This window comes from Cordyceps militaris (assembly GCF_000225605.1).
Source record: "Cordyceps militaris CM01 unplaced genomic scaffold CCM_S00007, whole genome shotgun sequence".
Taxonomy (NCBI): domain Eukaryota; kingdom Fungi; phylum Ascomycota; class Sordariomycetes; order Hypocreales; family Cordycipitaceae; genus Cordyceps; species Cordyceps militaris.
The window spans coordinates 2,000,663-2,015,196 of record NW_006271975.1 but is presented as its reverse complement, the minus strand read 5'-3'; the positions used below and the strand labels follow the sequence as shown (position 1 = coordinate 2,015,196).

Sequence of the window (14,534 nt, the reverse complement as noted above, 5' to 3'; positions counted from 1 at the left end):
AACACACATGTACACAACACATGCTGGGGCATTTTTAGCAAGTTTTCAAATGACTGTATTTATTAAGCACGTCTCCTCTACCTCGCTACGTCCTCCTCGGCGTCCCTTACGCCCTCGTGAAAAAAGAACAGGCTCGCCGCCGCCTTTACACCTTGTCAATCGTGCCCGTCTTGACGTCGTAGATGTAGCCGGTGACGGGCACGTCGAGCACGAGGCCCGACTTTTGCAGCAGCGCCACGTCGTCGACGACGCTCTGCCTCAGGTTGGCAAAAGGCAAAAACGAGACGTGGTCGGCGTTTTCCTCGAGCTCGGTCCGGAGCTTGCTGCGCAGGCCGTCGTCGGTAAACGTCAACATGCCGCAGTCGGTCTTTTCTGTGTTGTCAGCAACACACTTTTTCCCCCCTTGCAAAACGAAACGCGATCACAGCCGCCCCCACGTCGAGCGAAGCGAGGAAAAAAAAAAAAAAAAAAAAAAAACGTACGTGGTGGATGAGGACAATCTCGCGGGTTCCGAGGAGTTGCTGGGAAATGACGACGGAACGGAGAGCTTCGGAGGCGCGCCCGCCGGCGTTGCGGATGACGTGCGCGTCGCCCTCGCTGAGACCGAGAGCGCGGGCGGGGTCGATGCGGGCGTCCATGCAAGTGACGATGGTGACTTTTCTATTTATTTTTAGAGCCTTCGCTCGATATCCGGGGGGGGGGGCAATCATTGTAGCTTTTTGTTTTTTCGACATGACCAACCCCCAATCATGACAACAACAACTCACCACGACACAACCACCACAGCGGAAGAGGACACGTACCGGCCGGGAGGAAGGGGCAGGTCGCCTTTGGTGAATTGCGCAGCGTACTGCTTGTTCGCAGCTTCAAACTCGGCGGCGACAGACATTGTTTTTTGTTGTGTTGATCAAAGGCTCTTGGTGTGGATTGGATATATAGGGATAGAAGAATGTAGATTGCCGGGACGCGGTCAGCTAGCGATTTATATAGATTTTCTGTAGTATAGATTGGATGCACGCTCGTCTGGTGTTTTTTCCCCGCCTCGCATCTACCGAAAAGGAATTAGAAGAAAAAAGTCGTCATTTTGTAGGCGCTGTTCGCCATGCAACCACTGCTTTTGGCTCGATGTAGCGCGGAGCATTCGTTATCCGCGATGATGCCATCACAGGAACGGCCCAATGGGATCGCCCCCCGCACTACACACGTTCCCTCCGCATCGTTTTTTATACCTGCAACGCTGGGCAAGCTAACGCTGGATAGGAAAAGGGCCTTTTGTTGATGTTGGTGAGCGTTGCTCGCTCGGAGCTAAGTTGCAGAGTGTGAGAAGCTGTGGATGGAGCTGCCAGCGCACTGGGTCATGTCGGTGCTGGCAAGCAAGAACTGCTTTGGTCCGATATTTGTTTCTGAAACTCTTTTATTTTTATAAAACCAACCCGCTTGCTTTGCCATGTGTCATGCCCCTCGGCACCGCACGTTACAATACTGTCCTCCCTGCCTCGCCGAGCGGCCCCATGAGATAAAAACGCTGCAGATTGTGTTGGATAGGAATACCACAAGCCTACAAAATACCTTCTCGCGTCCATCGCCAGAGCACAAGATTCGCAACAGGCGTTTGCGTGATCAATCCCCTCATTGACTCAGAAACGTGGGGGCACGAAAAAAGTACGCTCTCACATGATGTCTGCAGGGAGAGTCTCTCCTCCCCCCTCCCTCCTCGGGAGTTTCTTTACATGTGCGCATGAGACATGCAGGAAGATGCCCAAAGCACCCCACTTCAGCAGCGAGAGAGAGAAATCCAGCAATACATTGATTTCGAGTATAGCCCATTGATTCCCCTCTCGAATCTCCCATATCTGCTACGCGCTGGGACAGACAATACGTACAAGATGTGCGTGTGCGACTTTGACAATTTTCGGGCTACGCGCGTTCCTGCCACGAGCTGCTGCACCTCGCACCGCATGTACCCGTCGCACAGGCTTTTAAAAAAGAATCAGGAGACGCCGATACTAAACGTTTTTTTTTTTTCTTGTCATTCCCTCCCCAACTCGCATCATATTACCGCTTTGTTGATCGCTTCAAGGAAACCAGCTCCAGTCGCACCGCATTGCGCGTTGACCAGGCACCTCTGCGCCAACAAACTTGCCAAGACTTTTGCCAACACGGCAGTCTGGGGAAGTAGAAAACGTGCTGCTGCTCCCTTCTTTTCCTCTCAAACCTGATCACAGAGGGGGAGAGAAAACGAAGAAAGCAGAGAGCTGTCTTGCTCTCGTTTCAACGCTTGGGAGCAAACACGCACGCAACAAGGAGAAAAACGGCCCGTAGCACGGGCACGGGCATGACTGCAAATGCCAGCTCGGGGTAAAAAGAAAAAAGGGCTGTCATTGTCCGTTTTCTTGATGCTTCTGAAATGAATCAAAGCCACCGCCAAGTGATCAGCGGCTGCGCACGTCCAGCGGCCGCGATTGCTTGCGGAAGAGCGCCACGCGGGAGCCCGTGATTGGTGGGACGCCATATCTCGAGAAACATCGACAGTTTGGGGAGATAGGAAACTAGTTACATATTTTCTAAGCAAGAAATCCTCCGTCAGAGCCCATATGCAGCAAACCCTGGTCACGAGATGGAGCAGCAAGCCTGGTGTTGGGATTGGCTGCCAGATAGTTAGGCCCTGAGATAGCACATCGGGATGCGTCCGGCACAGATCAGGGGTTCAAACTCATGGGTTTGGCGAGCGCCGGCCCCGTGCTTTCGATTCATTTGCAAAGTGTATTTACACGCCTGCTCGGTGAAGCTCCGCAAGCCAGTTCACAGATTCTCGACATTCGCGAGCCGTCGCAGCCCTACTAACTAGTCAACAGGGTTTGCATCCAGTGCCTTGTCTTGTTAGCGTCGTCTGGAGTCGGCGGAGTGTGAATCTGGCTAGTTAGTTAGGAGATGATGAAACCATGGGGTTGGCGCCAGCCCAGGTCCATTACCACCATGAAACGAAACGCGCCGTGCAGGTGCAGCGCACCCGTTTTAGCTCGTCCATGGTGCAGTGCAGGCTTGTGGTGCCACAAGAGCGTTAGTGAATACGGAATCGGTTCGTGGGCGGGCAGCATGAGAACTGCCAAAGGCCCGACGGGTCTGCCCCGAGTTCCAGAGCTGCAAACTTTGCTGTCAAAAGGTCACTATAATAGGAATCACTGGTACATAGACGATAGGCCAGTCTCCGTACCTAATTACGGGGTAGTATCCGTATAGCAGCAGATCAGAAGAGGGGTGAGGGATGCTCAGAAAAATATCCGTATCCGTAAAATGAATAGAAATAAGAAAAAAGGTGTGGAAAATCAAGGGACTGCTGGGTTCGGCGACAAGGACCTATCGCATCAACGCACCTGGGCGGAGATAATGGTGAAAATGACCTTGAGCAGGGGGGCTTGGTCAACCCTCGACGTACCGGTAAAATAGCCCTTCCCAAGTGTAGCACAGATCCACCGGGCACCTGTTAATAATATCAGTACATGCTAAGGCCCGGGGTGGACAATATGCAATATGTACTTTGTACAAGCCAGCGGCATGGGGGGCAAATGGCGACTACCCGTACATAGGTAATGCATGTCAGGCTGCGAGTTTCGGGATGCCACCATCGTCGACTGCAGTGTGCCGAAGGGGCGCAGGATGGAGTCGTCGGGGTGCATGACATGCTGCGCAGTGCTGACCGGCCGGGGGGCTCACTGACTCTGCCATGTACGTAGACGTGTGCACGAATAGAGAGAGGATGGTGGTGTCGAGGTGGTGATAACTTGGTGCTCTTCGTGATTGGTACGAATTCTCATGGACTGGTATGTTGTCAGTGGCGCTCATTGTGGGTGTGCCCAAGTACAGTAATACAGCGCACCCTTGACGCCGAGGCTCACGGAAGCCTCATTTGGGCAAGTCGGCAGCAGCCATCTACAGTTTTCCGACAAAGATGAGAAACAGACGCCGCGCTGCGCGCTCGAGATAGTAACACGAGGAGCTATCGTTTCGGCCCACAGTCATACTGGCAGTGAGGTTTGCGGATGTTTGACATCTCACAGGCTTTGGTGCGACGTGGCCCATCATACACATCTTGCCATCGTGGCTCAATCCCGCTAGTGAAGCTCAGGTGCATTCCGGAGGCAGACGAGGGGTGAGGATGGGGGATGCAAGCCCAGCATCGCAGTCTTCTCAGGGAGGTACTATTACTTAACAACTCATTGGACGCCAATCATCACGACTTGGCTTAGGCGCTAAGAGCCCCATGACAATCGGGACAGGCCCTGATTGATCTTGCTGACAGCTTTAATTGTTGACCCGCCTTCCGGAAGACAATCGCTGAGACTTGTTCCGAATAGTGCTGGCTGCCCTGTTTTCCTGAACTAGCCGCCAGCCAACCACATGGCAATCTGCCATCGCAGCCGCGCAAAAAAATCAGTCCTTTGGTATGAAAGGTGAAAGGTGGCGCAGTCGAAACAGAGAATAGTGCAGCGAGGTCCCAACCAATCAGCCACTCAACTCCTGCCGCATCCATCATGTTGCGAAGCGCCAGGTCATGGTGTGTGAGGACAAGCGTGCGTCTGTGTGGCAATGTCCTTGATTGTGCAGAATGAGGGCTCTTGTTCCGCTTGATGGACGGAACGCACGTCCAAATGGCCCAAAAGTCTTGACGCTCGCACCCGCGGGCAGTCCAACCCGGACATCGCATAGGCGACTATGCAAAGCGACCCAGCAGCATCGGACGTGATGGTTCGCGGCGAGTATAAGCTCACGAAGCTGCCAGACTATGCGGAGCGAGTCTGGTCAATCTATAATATTACATGTTTGAGTGTGCCTTTCTGGTCGGTCTTGACGGCAAACGCATTGTCGTTTAGCTGTGGATTTATAGGTGTGCTTCCAACTCAGGGTCCGATATACGCAGGACAATATTGTCGTGAAGCCTTTCCGATGATGAGACGTCAAGTCAAATACGGATGACTGATTGAGACTTGGGGATCCGTTTCGACGTCCAGGTGGTGGCGATAGGTGGCGGAATTTCTGAGACCATTTTTTTAGGTAGGCTTTTTAGTTACAGGCAAAAAAATAGGGGTGGTGGGGGCAGGCTATTTTTTGCTAGGGAGCTGGCCGCCGTCAAGACCCCACTCACTCTGCGTGCCTCGCCCGCCTTGTCCTTGATGCCTGGCAAAGAGGGGGAGGTCCAGAGCACGGTTCCCTGCCGAATCGCTTTCCTAGAAGTTGCACGGGCTTGGCTCGAGGCTGAAGGCCAGAGACGCGCTTCCTCAGGATACATAACTAGAAGCGGTCGGCACGGATCATCTCCAGCATGAAAAAAAGGCGTGTGGACGGACCTCTGTGCCCGCTTCTACCCGATCGTCCGTTTTGCCAATAAGCAACGAGACGAGTTCAAACGATGATGAAACGAAAGTTTGCATACGCGCCTAGGGCTTGTCTCTTTGCGTCGTTCGTCAAGGTCGTTTCAGCCATGGCCACCAATCGCTGACGGGAATAGCGTCGTCGTTTGCTGTACCGGGCAGTGGTGACGACGACGGTTATAACTTAGTAGTGGTGAACAGAGGTGGCGTCACCTGTGGCTAGTGCTGGGAATATCAGAGAACGGGGCGAGGACCCTTTCGATAAAGCCCGCGTTCGCCTCCCCTCCGTTGTTCCGAGGGCTAGGCCCAGAAGAAAAATGAACCGCGAAAAAAAAAAACAAAAGAAAAAGAAGGGCGAAAAACAGAGGCCCACTCACACTCAAGCAGGTGCCAGGCAGCCCGGAAGCGATGTTCTCGAACCGAACAAGGGGAGCGGGTCCCGTCTCTGGCTTGCACCCTGCTTGGGCCGATGCGGGCGATGCGGGCTGGCAGCTGGCACTGGCACTGGGCAGGCATTGGCACTGGCAGGCAGGTCAGGGCTTCCGGCACGGGTATTTGCTGTGCCTGCTAGAAGTCACGTGCTGGAGCTTAAATGATGTGTGCCGGATGCAGGGGCTGGCCACCGCGGCTATTTTTCCTATGCAAAAAAGCCACTGCATCAGATTAAGCAATCTCTGTCGAGGTATGCAGTTAGCTTTGTTCTGCTTTGCTGGCTGGATTATTTTGCTCGCCATCCTCCATACCTCGTGCGTCTGTGCGTTGGAGTCGCAGTTGCAGCAGGACAGGCCTCTTGGTGAGAATCTCAAGGTACAGGGTACGTGCATGCCTCGGCATTTTTGAGGACGAATGCGAGGCGATAAGTGGTACATATTTCCGCCGCTGATCATATCAGTGCCGAGGGGGACGTCGTTGTCTCGGTCCAATCTCCATGGGTAGATTTATCTCGTCTCTTGCCGCGCCGCATGTTTGACGCATACTGGTATCAACAAACGGGAGCAATCGTACCAGTGTAGAGTTACCCCATCTTTTTGGGGGCCATCGCTAGATTGATGTTAGTGACAAAGAGTGGTTGGAGGAACCAAGGCAAAGACAAAGACAACGGGACAGTGCGCGCGGTATTTCAAGGCGCTAAAAGCAACATCACATCAGTCGCGCCGCCGATGGCAAGGCTGGGCCCGGGCCGACTGCCTGAGGTTGCACGATGACGGCACCTGACGGACAATAGAACGATCAAGTCCAACAAAGTTTCGAGGTTATTTATCTACGATGCAGCTGGCGCCTACCTACATACCTAGGTACTCTAGCGGCAATGACACCATCCAGTTACTGGCACCATTTGTACTGTGGTCGCAGAAATCGTAGATTCAAGGCAATGCAGGCCCTTGGTGTCCTATTCCGCCGCGCAGGCTGGGTAGCACAGCAGCCGACCTTGGGTTTATTACCGATCCCCGTTGCTGGAGGGTCGTCGTCGTTGCCGTCGCGCAGAGAAGCAAAAAAAGGGACAAGGAAGCGCAGGACGGATGGATACACAGGGCTTGCATCACACATGCAACGGTCCACGCGCTTGCTGCACCCAGCTGCCGTGGCCATTGTGCTACGCGATGGTCCTGTGGTGGGTTACGCGGGTGCGGCCGTGGCGTGCAGGAGGGTTACTCTTGTGCGCAGGCGCGCGGGGGAGGTCGTTAAGAAAGGATCAGACGAGGTTTGAAACGAGCTGGAAGTATTGCCAGGTAGGCTGATAACGTAACGGATCGCAGGTAAGCGTCATGATGCAGCTGCGAACTGGCCTGTTGGAGTGGATTTTTGGGGGCTGTTTGAGGAGGGGCCAAGGGTTTGCTTGGTGGATGGCTTTTGCCTCCTTTTCCGATTTACAATTTAGCTTTCTAGCAGAGGATTAGCTAGCTAACTACCTTGGCTACCTACCAGGCAGGTAGGTAGTCAATGTTTCTCGCTGTTGTGTTCAACGAAAGCTCCCCAATAACTACCTACTGTACTCCGTACCTAACGCATAGACCCTGCCGGGTTCAATGACGGAGTGGGCGGGTTTGTCCTAACTAACTAGTGGCTACCAGTGGTTATCCGAAGACAGGAGCCACACAAAGTTTGGCGGACGACATGGGACTGGTCACTGGCCCTGGAGTGAATAGCAACGACGAGGAAGCTGCTGCGAAATAATTCGTAGAAATAGTGGATTGCAATGGCAAAAAATGAGAACGGTGACATAGTCCTAACTTTAAGAAAGAGCCGCAGAACTTAAGATGCCACATCACCGATCGGCGGTGTATCTTGTCACCGTAACTGGGCTGATCGGTACCTCCCATTATTTGTCTGCAGCAAGCAAATAGGCTGGGTTGGTGTGGGCGGTGCCGAACCAGCATCAACAGCAGCCACCAACCACGGCGGCGGCACCACCACAACTGCAAAACCCCACTTGGCACTGGCACACTTCACAAGCCACTTGATGCCAGCCCCAGCCCCAGCCCCGGCCCACTCCGGCACACACCCTCCACATTAACCCATCCATGGGCCTTGGGGCCGTGGGCCATCAGCGCCCCATCAGCGCCATCACACACACACGCTGTGCACCACACTTGCTGAATCGCCGCACGCCCCCCTGTTGACAAGCTGCACCCCTGCCCATCTCCTCGTCTACTTGGATCCGCCGCCCAATGCCCACCTGATCAAAAGTACTCCAAAGCCAACAACCATGCGGCGGCCACTCGCTCCTTGTGGAGCCGCCCGTCCCCACACAGCCACACGCCCTCCGTCCCATTATCCTTGCCCGTTCCCTCCCATTCTCATGGGTTAGGGGAGTTTGGCTCGGCCAGCGGTGCAGGTCCTTTCCTCCACCAGACAGCCTCTCCCCAATGACCAGTTTTCCTTTCTCTCCTCCTCCTCTTCCCCCCCCAATTCCTTCAACTCTGCCTCCCAACGGCTGCAAGGCCTCTGCAATCATCTCCATCCTGGTTTCCTCTCGTCATATCGCCTCCATCCCTCCCCCTTTGCCAAACTTCCCGCCGGTCCACCTGAGGCGCGATTCCTCACGTAGTGCATCGTCGGTTCCTTTATTTTTTTCGCCCTTTTCGCACCCGCGCCCAGGCCGCCCCGTCCTGTAAGGCTTCCCGCCTCAACCCCAGCTGCTACGCGCTTGCATCGCCAACGCAACTCGACCTCGGCCAAGCTGCGCCAAGCTGCCAAATCATCATCTTGATTTTTTATCTTTTCACGTATACCTAATCGGCATTGATCAATTCCGCCCGCGCTGATCCCGTCTCCCCCGTCGTCGCCGCTCACCTTGCAACGACTCGACCTGGTACACGTCCCGCGTGCGACTCCAAGTCGGCGACCATCATCAGCAATCAGCAATGGCCGCCAACCATCATCCTTCTCCCACCATGATGCAGATGCAGCACCAGCAAGCGCAGGCGCCTGGCGCCCCTCACGCCGGCCCTTCGAGCCAGTACAACGCCTCGGCCCAGATCCAGCAGCTCAACGAGCAGGTTTGGCTGCAGATCGGTAAGATTGCCCCGCCTCGCCACTGCCCGTCGCATCATCGCTAACCTCCTCTCCAGGAAGCTTCTCAGAAATTCTGCGCGTCCCTGATGAGGCCCTTCAAGCGTACGAGCGCGCCCTCATCGCCAACCCCCAATCCATCACCGCCCTCAACGCCATCGGCATGCTGCTCAAGGGTCGCGAGGCCTTTGACAAGGCTCTCGAGTTCTTTCGCACCATCGTCGACATGGACAGAAATAACGGCGAGGCTTGGGGTAACCTTGGTAAGTGTATACCTGCACAGCTACATTTGCTCCACTACTAATTTGTTCCTCAGGCCACTGCTTCCTCATGACCGAGAACCTTCAAAAGGCCTATGATGCTTACCAGCAAGCCTTGGTCAACCTGCGCGATCCCAAGGATCCCATGCTCTGGTATGGAATCGGCATCTTGTACGACCGCTACGGCAGCTATGACTATGCCGAAGAAGCCTTTTCGCAAGTTATGCAGATCCAACCCGACTTTGAAAAGGCAAACGAGATTTACTTTCGCCTCGGAATCATCTATAAGCAGCAACAGAAATACCCCCAAAGTCTCGAGGTAAGCTCCGCACGCGCTCTACGCCAATTGTATCTAACTCTTTGTAGTGCTTCAAGTATATTGTCAGCTCGCCGCCTGGACCTTTGACACAGGAGGATATCTGGTTCCAAATTGGACATGTGCACGAGCAACAAAAGGACGTACGTTTTTTTCGAGAATCGTTCCCGCGGAGCTGTTCGAAACTAACAAATTGTGCAGTTTGATAACGCCAAGGCCGCATACCAACGTGTTCTAGATCACTCACCCACCCACGCCAAGGTCCTCCAACAGCTCGGCTGGCTCCACCACCAGCAGAGCAACTCGTATGAGTACCAAGACCGCGCCATCCAGTATCTCGAGAAATCTGTGAATGCCGGTAGGTCATTTAGACGGCCAGTCACGGATGACCTAAGCCTAACGGAAGCAGACAACACGGACGCACAGAGCTGGTATCTGCTTGGGAGATGCTACATGTCGCAGCAAAAGTACCCAAAGGCGTATGAGGCTTATCAGCAGGCTGTGTACCGTGATGGAAAGAACCCCACTTTCTGGTGCTCTATTGGTGTGTTGTATTATCAGATCAACCAGTACAGAGACGCGCTAGATGCCTATTCTCGCGCCATCCGGCTCAACCCCTACATTTCTGAAGTTTGGTACGATCTCGGCACTTTGGTAAGCCTCTCTTCCCCGTTCAAAGCCGCCATGTCTTACTAACTTGTCCTAGTACGAGTCGTGTAATAACCAAATCTCTGATGCTCTCGATGCGTACCAACGGGCCGCTGAGCTCGATCCTGGCAACCCGCACATCAAGAACCGTCTTCAGCTGCTTCGCTCCGGCAACGGTGGTGCTCCTCCCGCCGCTCCTCAGCCTGCTGACGTCCACCCTCAAGCTTATCAGGCTACCGGTCCTCAGGGGCCTACTGGTCCTCAGTGGGCAGGCTCTTCTTCTCAACCTCCTGCTGGCGGTCCTCCTCCCGCCGCTCAAGGTGCCGGCGAGAACTGGGCTCGCAACCTATCCAACGTGAACCCGCCTCCTCAGCCACCTAACCCGTATGAGAGTCGTGGTGAGCCTTTCCGTGGCGGCCCTGCTCCTCCCCTCCAGCGTCCTCCCAGCCCGCAGCACGATCTTCGCCAGCCGCAACCTGACCATCGCCAACCGCCGCAAGCTCAGCAACAAAACCCATACGCTGAGCGACCTGGCCCGTCGCGCCGAGCGTCACCTCCGCCCGTCCACGCATATCCTCCTACATCTCAGGGCCGTGTTGCCAACCCTAACTTTAGCGGCTCTGTGCCCTCTTTGTCGGCGGTACCCGCCGTGACTGCTAACGGCCCACCGCCGCCACCTCCCAACGGTACTGGTCCATTCCGGCCCACGAACAGCCCCCGGCCCGACGTCCGCGAGGGCCATGGTCCCTCACCCAAACCTGTCTACCCTGGCCAGGCGCCGCCGCCGCTGCCTCAGTACGCAGGCCAAGGCGAGCCACTCCCACCCCCCGGTGAAAACGGGCAACCTGGTCCCATCCCCGCGCCGGCAGCTCCCGAAGTGGCAGCTCAGCGTCAAGAGGACCGTCCACCTTCAGTCGGGCCGAAGCGCATGCGCGAGTGGGAGGATGATTCTTCTGTCAAGAAGCAGGCCAACGAGGAGAACCGCGCGCGTCTTGAAGATTCTAAGCACCGCCGGCCGTCTATGTCTCCCAAGGAGGGGTTTCGCCGGCCTTCGCCTCGTGGAGAAGAGCGCCGTGAAGAGCCTCGTAGAGCGGAAGAGTCCGGACCCAAGAGCGACTATCACCCCTCCGAGGCTGCTCACCACCACCCGCAGCACAACGTGGCGGTAACCCAGCTGCCTCCCATGCAAGCATCTGTTCCTGCCGAAACTGCGCCTGAAAAGGCCAAGGCAACGGTCATCCCAAAGGAGGAACCCACGGAGACGAGTAGTGCTCCTCGCGCGCCCGCATCGTCTGAACCTGAGCGCGCCGCTAGGAAGATGGATGTCGACGAAGATTATGACGATGCGCCCGAGGATGACAAGAAGGGAGCGGCGACGAATGGTTCCAAGGCTGGCTCTACGACGGACGATGCTAAACCCAGCTCACCAGCCAGCGCGGGAGCCAATGGTACGACAGCAGCCCCTGCTGCTGTCGCGGCCAAGTCAGACTAAGATGTAAAAAAACGACGAGGGAGGGGATGGAGTACGAGGGTTGAAATTTACGTTGCACATTTTCTGCTTGAATTTCCATGTATACCAACCACAATGGCTATTCTGCTTTTCCTTTGTTTACCTACCCTATTTGTTTATTGTTTTTGTTTATTGTTTCTTTATGGGTTGGTTTCGGAGAAAACCTTTTTAGGGCGGGCGTCGTGCTGGGAGGAATTGGGGAGTTGAACGGACGACTGGTCCCTCTAGTGTGTAGTATGTAGTTATGGAAATGGAGACAGAGGGGTTTCACCGACCTGGTTGTATATTATACATGCATGTATGCTGGCCGTGAAAAAGGCCCACGCACCGTGCGGGGACTTGTTTACACCGTGACAGGAACGAGTTGAGGCAAAGGTACCGAGCAAGGCTGTGGTGGCGTCGACGGGCTGATCGGCACAAGAAAGGCGCGCGAACGGTGTAAAAAACCCCGGGCACCGAGAGAAGATGGAAATGGTCGGTAACATGTCGGGCCGACTCGTTGTTTCTTATTGTATTGTAGTTGCATCATGTATGCTTATTCAAGAGACCAGTCATCCGGACATTCGGACGTTTGGGGAAGAGGCCTGGGTAAGCGGCAGTTTGTGGGGCGGCGATCGCAGTTGGAAGCTCCTTTGAATGCATGTGCTTGCTGGGGAAAGGAAAAATGATGTTACCGAATAGGGAGGGGGTTAGTTCAAGGCTCGCAACTCGGGCAGGCTGCGAGGCCGATGTGACACTGGAGGGGGGTAGGAGGTAACTATATGAGTCGGCCATGGCTACGACTTCTCTGGCTCTTCCCTAACCACCTTGAACCTGTGATTCAATTATCCGGATTTCCACTCCTGCTCTTTTCACTTCTTTCACTTTGAATCAAGAATCGTTCTCACATCTGGCCTGCCTCCCGCACCCTTCCAACACGACAATGGAGCGCTTCACCCAAGAAGCCTTTGAACAGCGGTCTTTCCAGTACGGCGAGCTGCTCGTACTCGACGATGTACTGTCGCTGCACGCGTCCAAGTCGCCCTCGCCGGTGCTCTTTGCCTACCCGCGCGAGGACCGCAGCGGCGGGTACTTTGAGACGTTCACGGCGGCCCAGCTCGACGGCTACGTGGACGCGGCTGTGCAGCACCTCATCCAGTCTGGCCACGAACCTGTACGTTTTACCCCCTCCCAAACCGTCCTATCTACAGAAGAGAAATGTATGAAGGAGGGAATACCTGACGAGTTGACGGACAGAAACTCGGCCGTGTCGTGGGCCTCATCGGAAACGCCAACCTTGAATGGGTCGTGAACCTGTTTGCGCTCTCCCGCCTCGGGTATACCGTCGCCATGATGTCGCTAGTGCAGAAAGCCGTCGGCCTCGTGAGCCTGCTGGGCTCTGCCGGCGCCGACGCTATCATCTACGACACCGAACCTGGCACCAGCAAGCTCGTCGCCGGCATCACCGCCCTCCAACCTCGCACCGTCACGACGATTCCCTTTGTGCCGCGTGCCGTCTTCTCCCAGCCTGTCACCGCCAGAGCCCCGCGCTTCTTTTCCCGGCAGGAGCAGACGGACACGACGGCGCTGCTCTTTTCCACCTCGGGCTCGACCGGCCTGCCGCGGCCGATCCCGTACCGGCACGCGCACATATCGCTGTCGACGTTTACCTGCGCGACCGAGGCGCGCAGCACGCTGCTCTCGTGGCCGTTGTCGCACGGCTGGGGGCTCAGCATCCTCCTGGGCACGCTGTACCTCGGGGCCACGTGCCATCTCATGGACACACGGTCGGCGCTGACGGCGGACAGCTTTATTGAGGCGCTGGAAGCGGCGCGCCCGGGGTTCTTGCCGTCGGTGCCGCATAATGTGGCGCTCATTGCGCATGATCCGCGCGGGCTGGCGTGTCTCCGCGCGGCGGCGTACGTGACGACGGGTGGCGCGCGGCTGCCAGACGAGCTGGGAACATATCTACACGAACAAGGGGTCAATATCAGCTCGAGTATGGGCAGCTCCGAGGCGACGCGCAACTTTGCCACGTCCATGTACCGGCCGCCCGGCGACCCGGCGTGGGACTACCTCGAGTTCCCGCCCATCCTGCGGCGCCACATCCTGCTCGACCCCGTGCCGGCCAACCCGCCGCTGCACGAAGTCGTGCTGCTCCCCGACTTTCCCGGCCTGAGCGCGACGGCGGTCAACGCGGACGACGGCAGCCGGCGCACGGGAGACATCATGCAGCCGCACGATACCAAGCCGGATGCGTGGAAGTTTATGTGCCGCGATGGGGATTTCATCGCGCTGAGTACGGCGGGAAAGGTACTGGGAGCGCCGTTGGAGGACCGCCTGCAGGCAAGTCCGCTGGTGGCGGCGGCGGTGGTGGTGGGTGTGGGACGGACGGTGCCGGGACTACTGGTGATGCCTGCGGGGGAGGGCGAGGAGGCGGAGGAGGGGTTCTTGGAGGCGGTGTGGAAGCTGGTGGAAGAGGTGAATGCCGTGGTGCCGGACTCGTGGGAGGTGGGGAGGGATAAGATTGGGGTGCTTCCGAGGACGACGAGGCTGCCGAGGACGGACAAGGGGAACATCATGAGGCAGAGGGTGTATACGGACTTTGCGCGCGAGATTGATGCGCTGTATGCCTAGGCCAGGGCAATGTATTCTACGATGACCATGTAAAGGAAGAATAAGCTAGTTTATGTAAGGTTATAGCAGCGTCTCGGGACACGCTGAATACCGTGCACGTCGGCATGGAGGGTGCGGTGATGGAGTTGAGTATCGAGGATAAATGAAGAAGTACAGGCACATGAACAAATGCAACTTTAGGGGGCGTATCTGTCACACTTGAGTTTCGAGGATAAAGCTGGAATTTGACATCAGGATGCACGAATTTTGGGGAGTACGTAGACGAGGATGCACCAAGTTGATATGGTATAAACAGCAGCCAT

General features: G+C 55.9%; 4 protein-coding genes across 4 annotated transcripts; 2 read left to right on the top strand and 2 right to left on the bottom strand.

Annotated features, from left to right (window-relative positions):
• Positions 1 to 145: 145 nt before the first annotated feature.
• On the bottom strand, positions 146 to 889 carry CCM_08864 (carbonic anhydrase, putative; the record flags this gene model as incomplete). The annotated part of the gene is made up of 3 exons (XM_006674000.1): positions 146 to 367; positions 483 to 660; positions 804 to 889. The coding sequence occupies 3 exons, from the start codon at positions 887 to 889 to the stop codon at positions 146 to 148; spliced, it is 486 nt and encodes a 161-aa protein (XP_006674063.1).
• Positions 890 to 3,156: 2,267 nt separating this feature from the next.
• On the bottom strand, positions 3,157 to 3,843 carry CCM_08863 (uncharacterized protein; the record flags this gene model as incomplete). The annotated part of the gene is made up of 3 exons (XM_006673999.1): positions 3,157 to 3,214; positions 3,375 to 3,481; positions 3,715 to 3,843. The coding sequence occupies 3 exons, from the start codon at positions 3,841 to 3,843 to the stop codon at positions 3,157 to 3,159; spliced, it is 294 nt and encodes a 97-aa protein (XP_006674062.1).
• Positions 3,844 to 7,566: 3,723 nt separating this feature from the next.
• On the top strand, positions 7,567 to 11,598 carry CCM_08862 (transcriptional corepressor Cyc8; the record flags this gene model as incomplete). The annotated part of the gene is made up of 8 exons (XM_006673998.1): positions 7,567 to 7,585; positions 8,123 to 8,173; positions 8,733 to 8,885; positions 8,942 to 9,145; positions 9,199 to 9,461; positions 9,509 to 9,601; positions 9,660 to 10,112; positions 10,165 to 11,598. 8 exons carry the CDS (start codon positions 7,567 to 7,569, stop codon positions 11,596 to 11,598), a joined length of 2,670 nt encoding a protein of 889 aa, XP_006674061.1.
• Positions 11,599 to 12,538: 940 nt separating this feature from the next.
• CCM_08861 (NRPS-like enzyme, putative) lies at positions 12,539 to 14,232 on the top strand (the record flags this gene model as incomplete). The annotated part of the gene is made up of 2 exons (XM_006673997.1): positions 12,539 to 12,769; positions 12,853 to 14,232. The coding sequence occupies 2 exons, from the start codon at positions 12,539 to 12,541 to the stop codon at positions 14,230 to 14,232; spliced, it is 1,611 nt and encodes a 536-aa protein (XP_006674060.1).
• Positions 14,233 to 14,534: the final 302 nt, after the last annotated feature.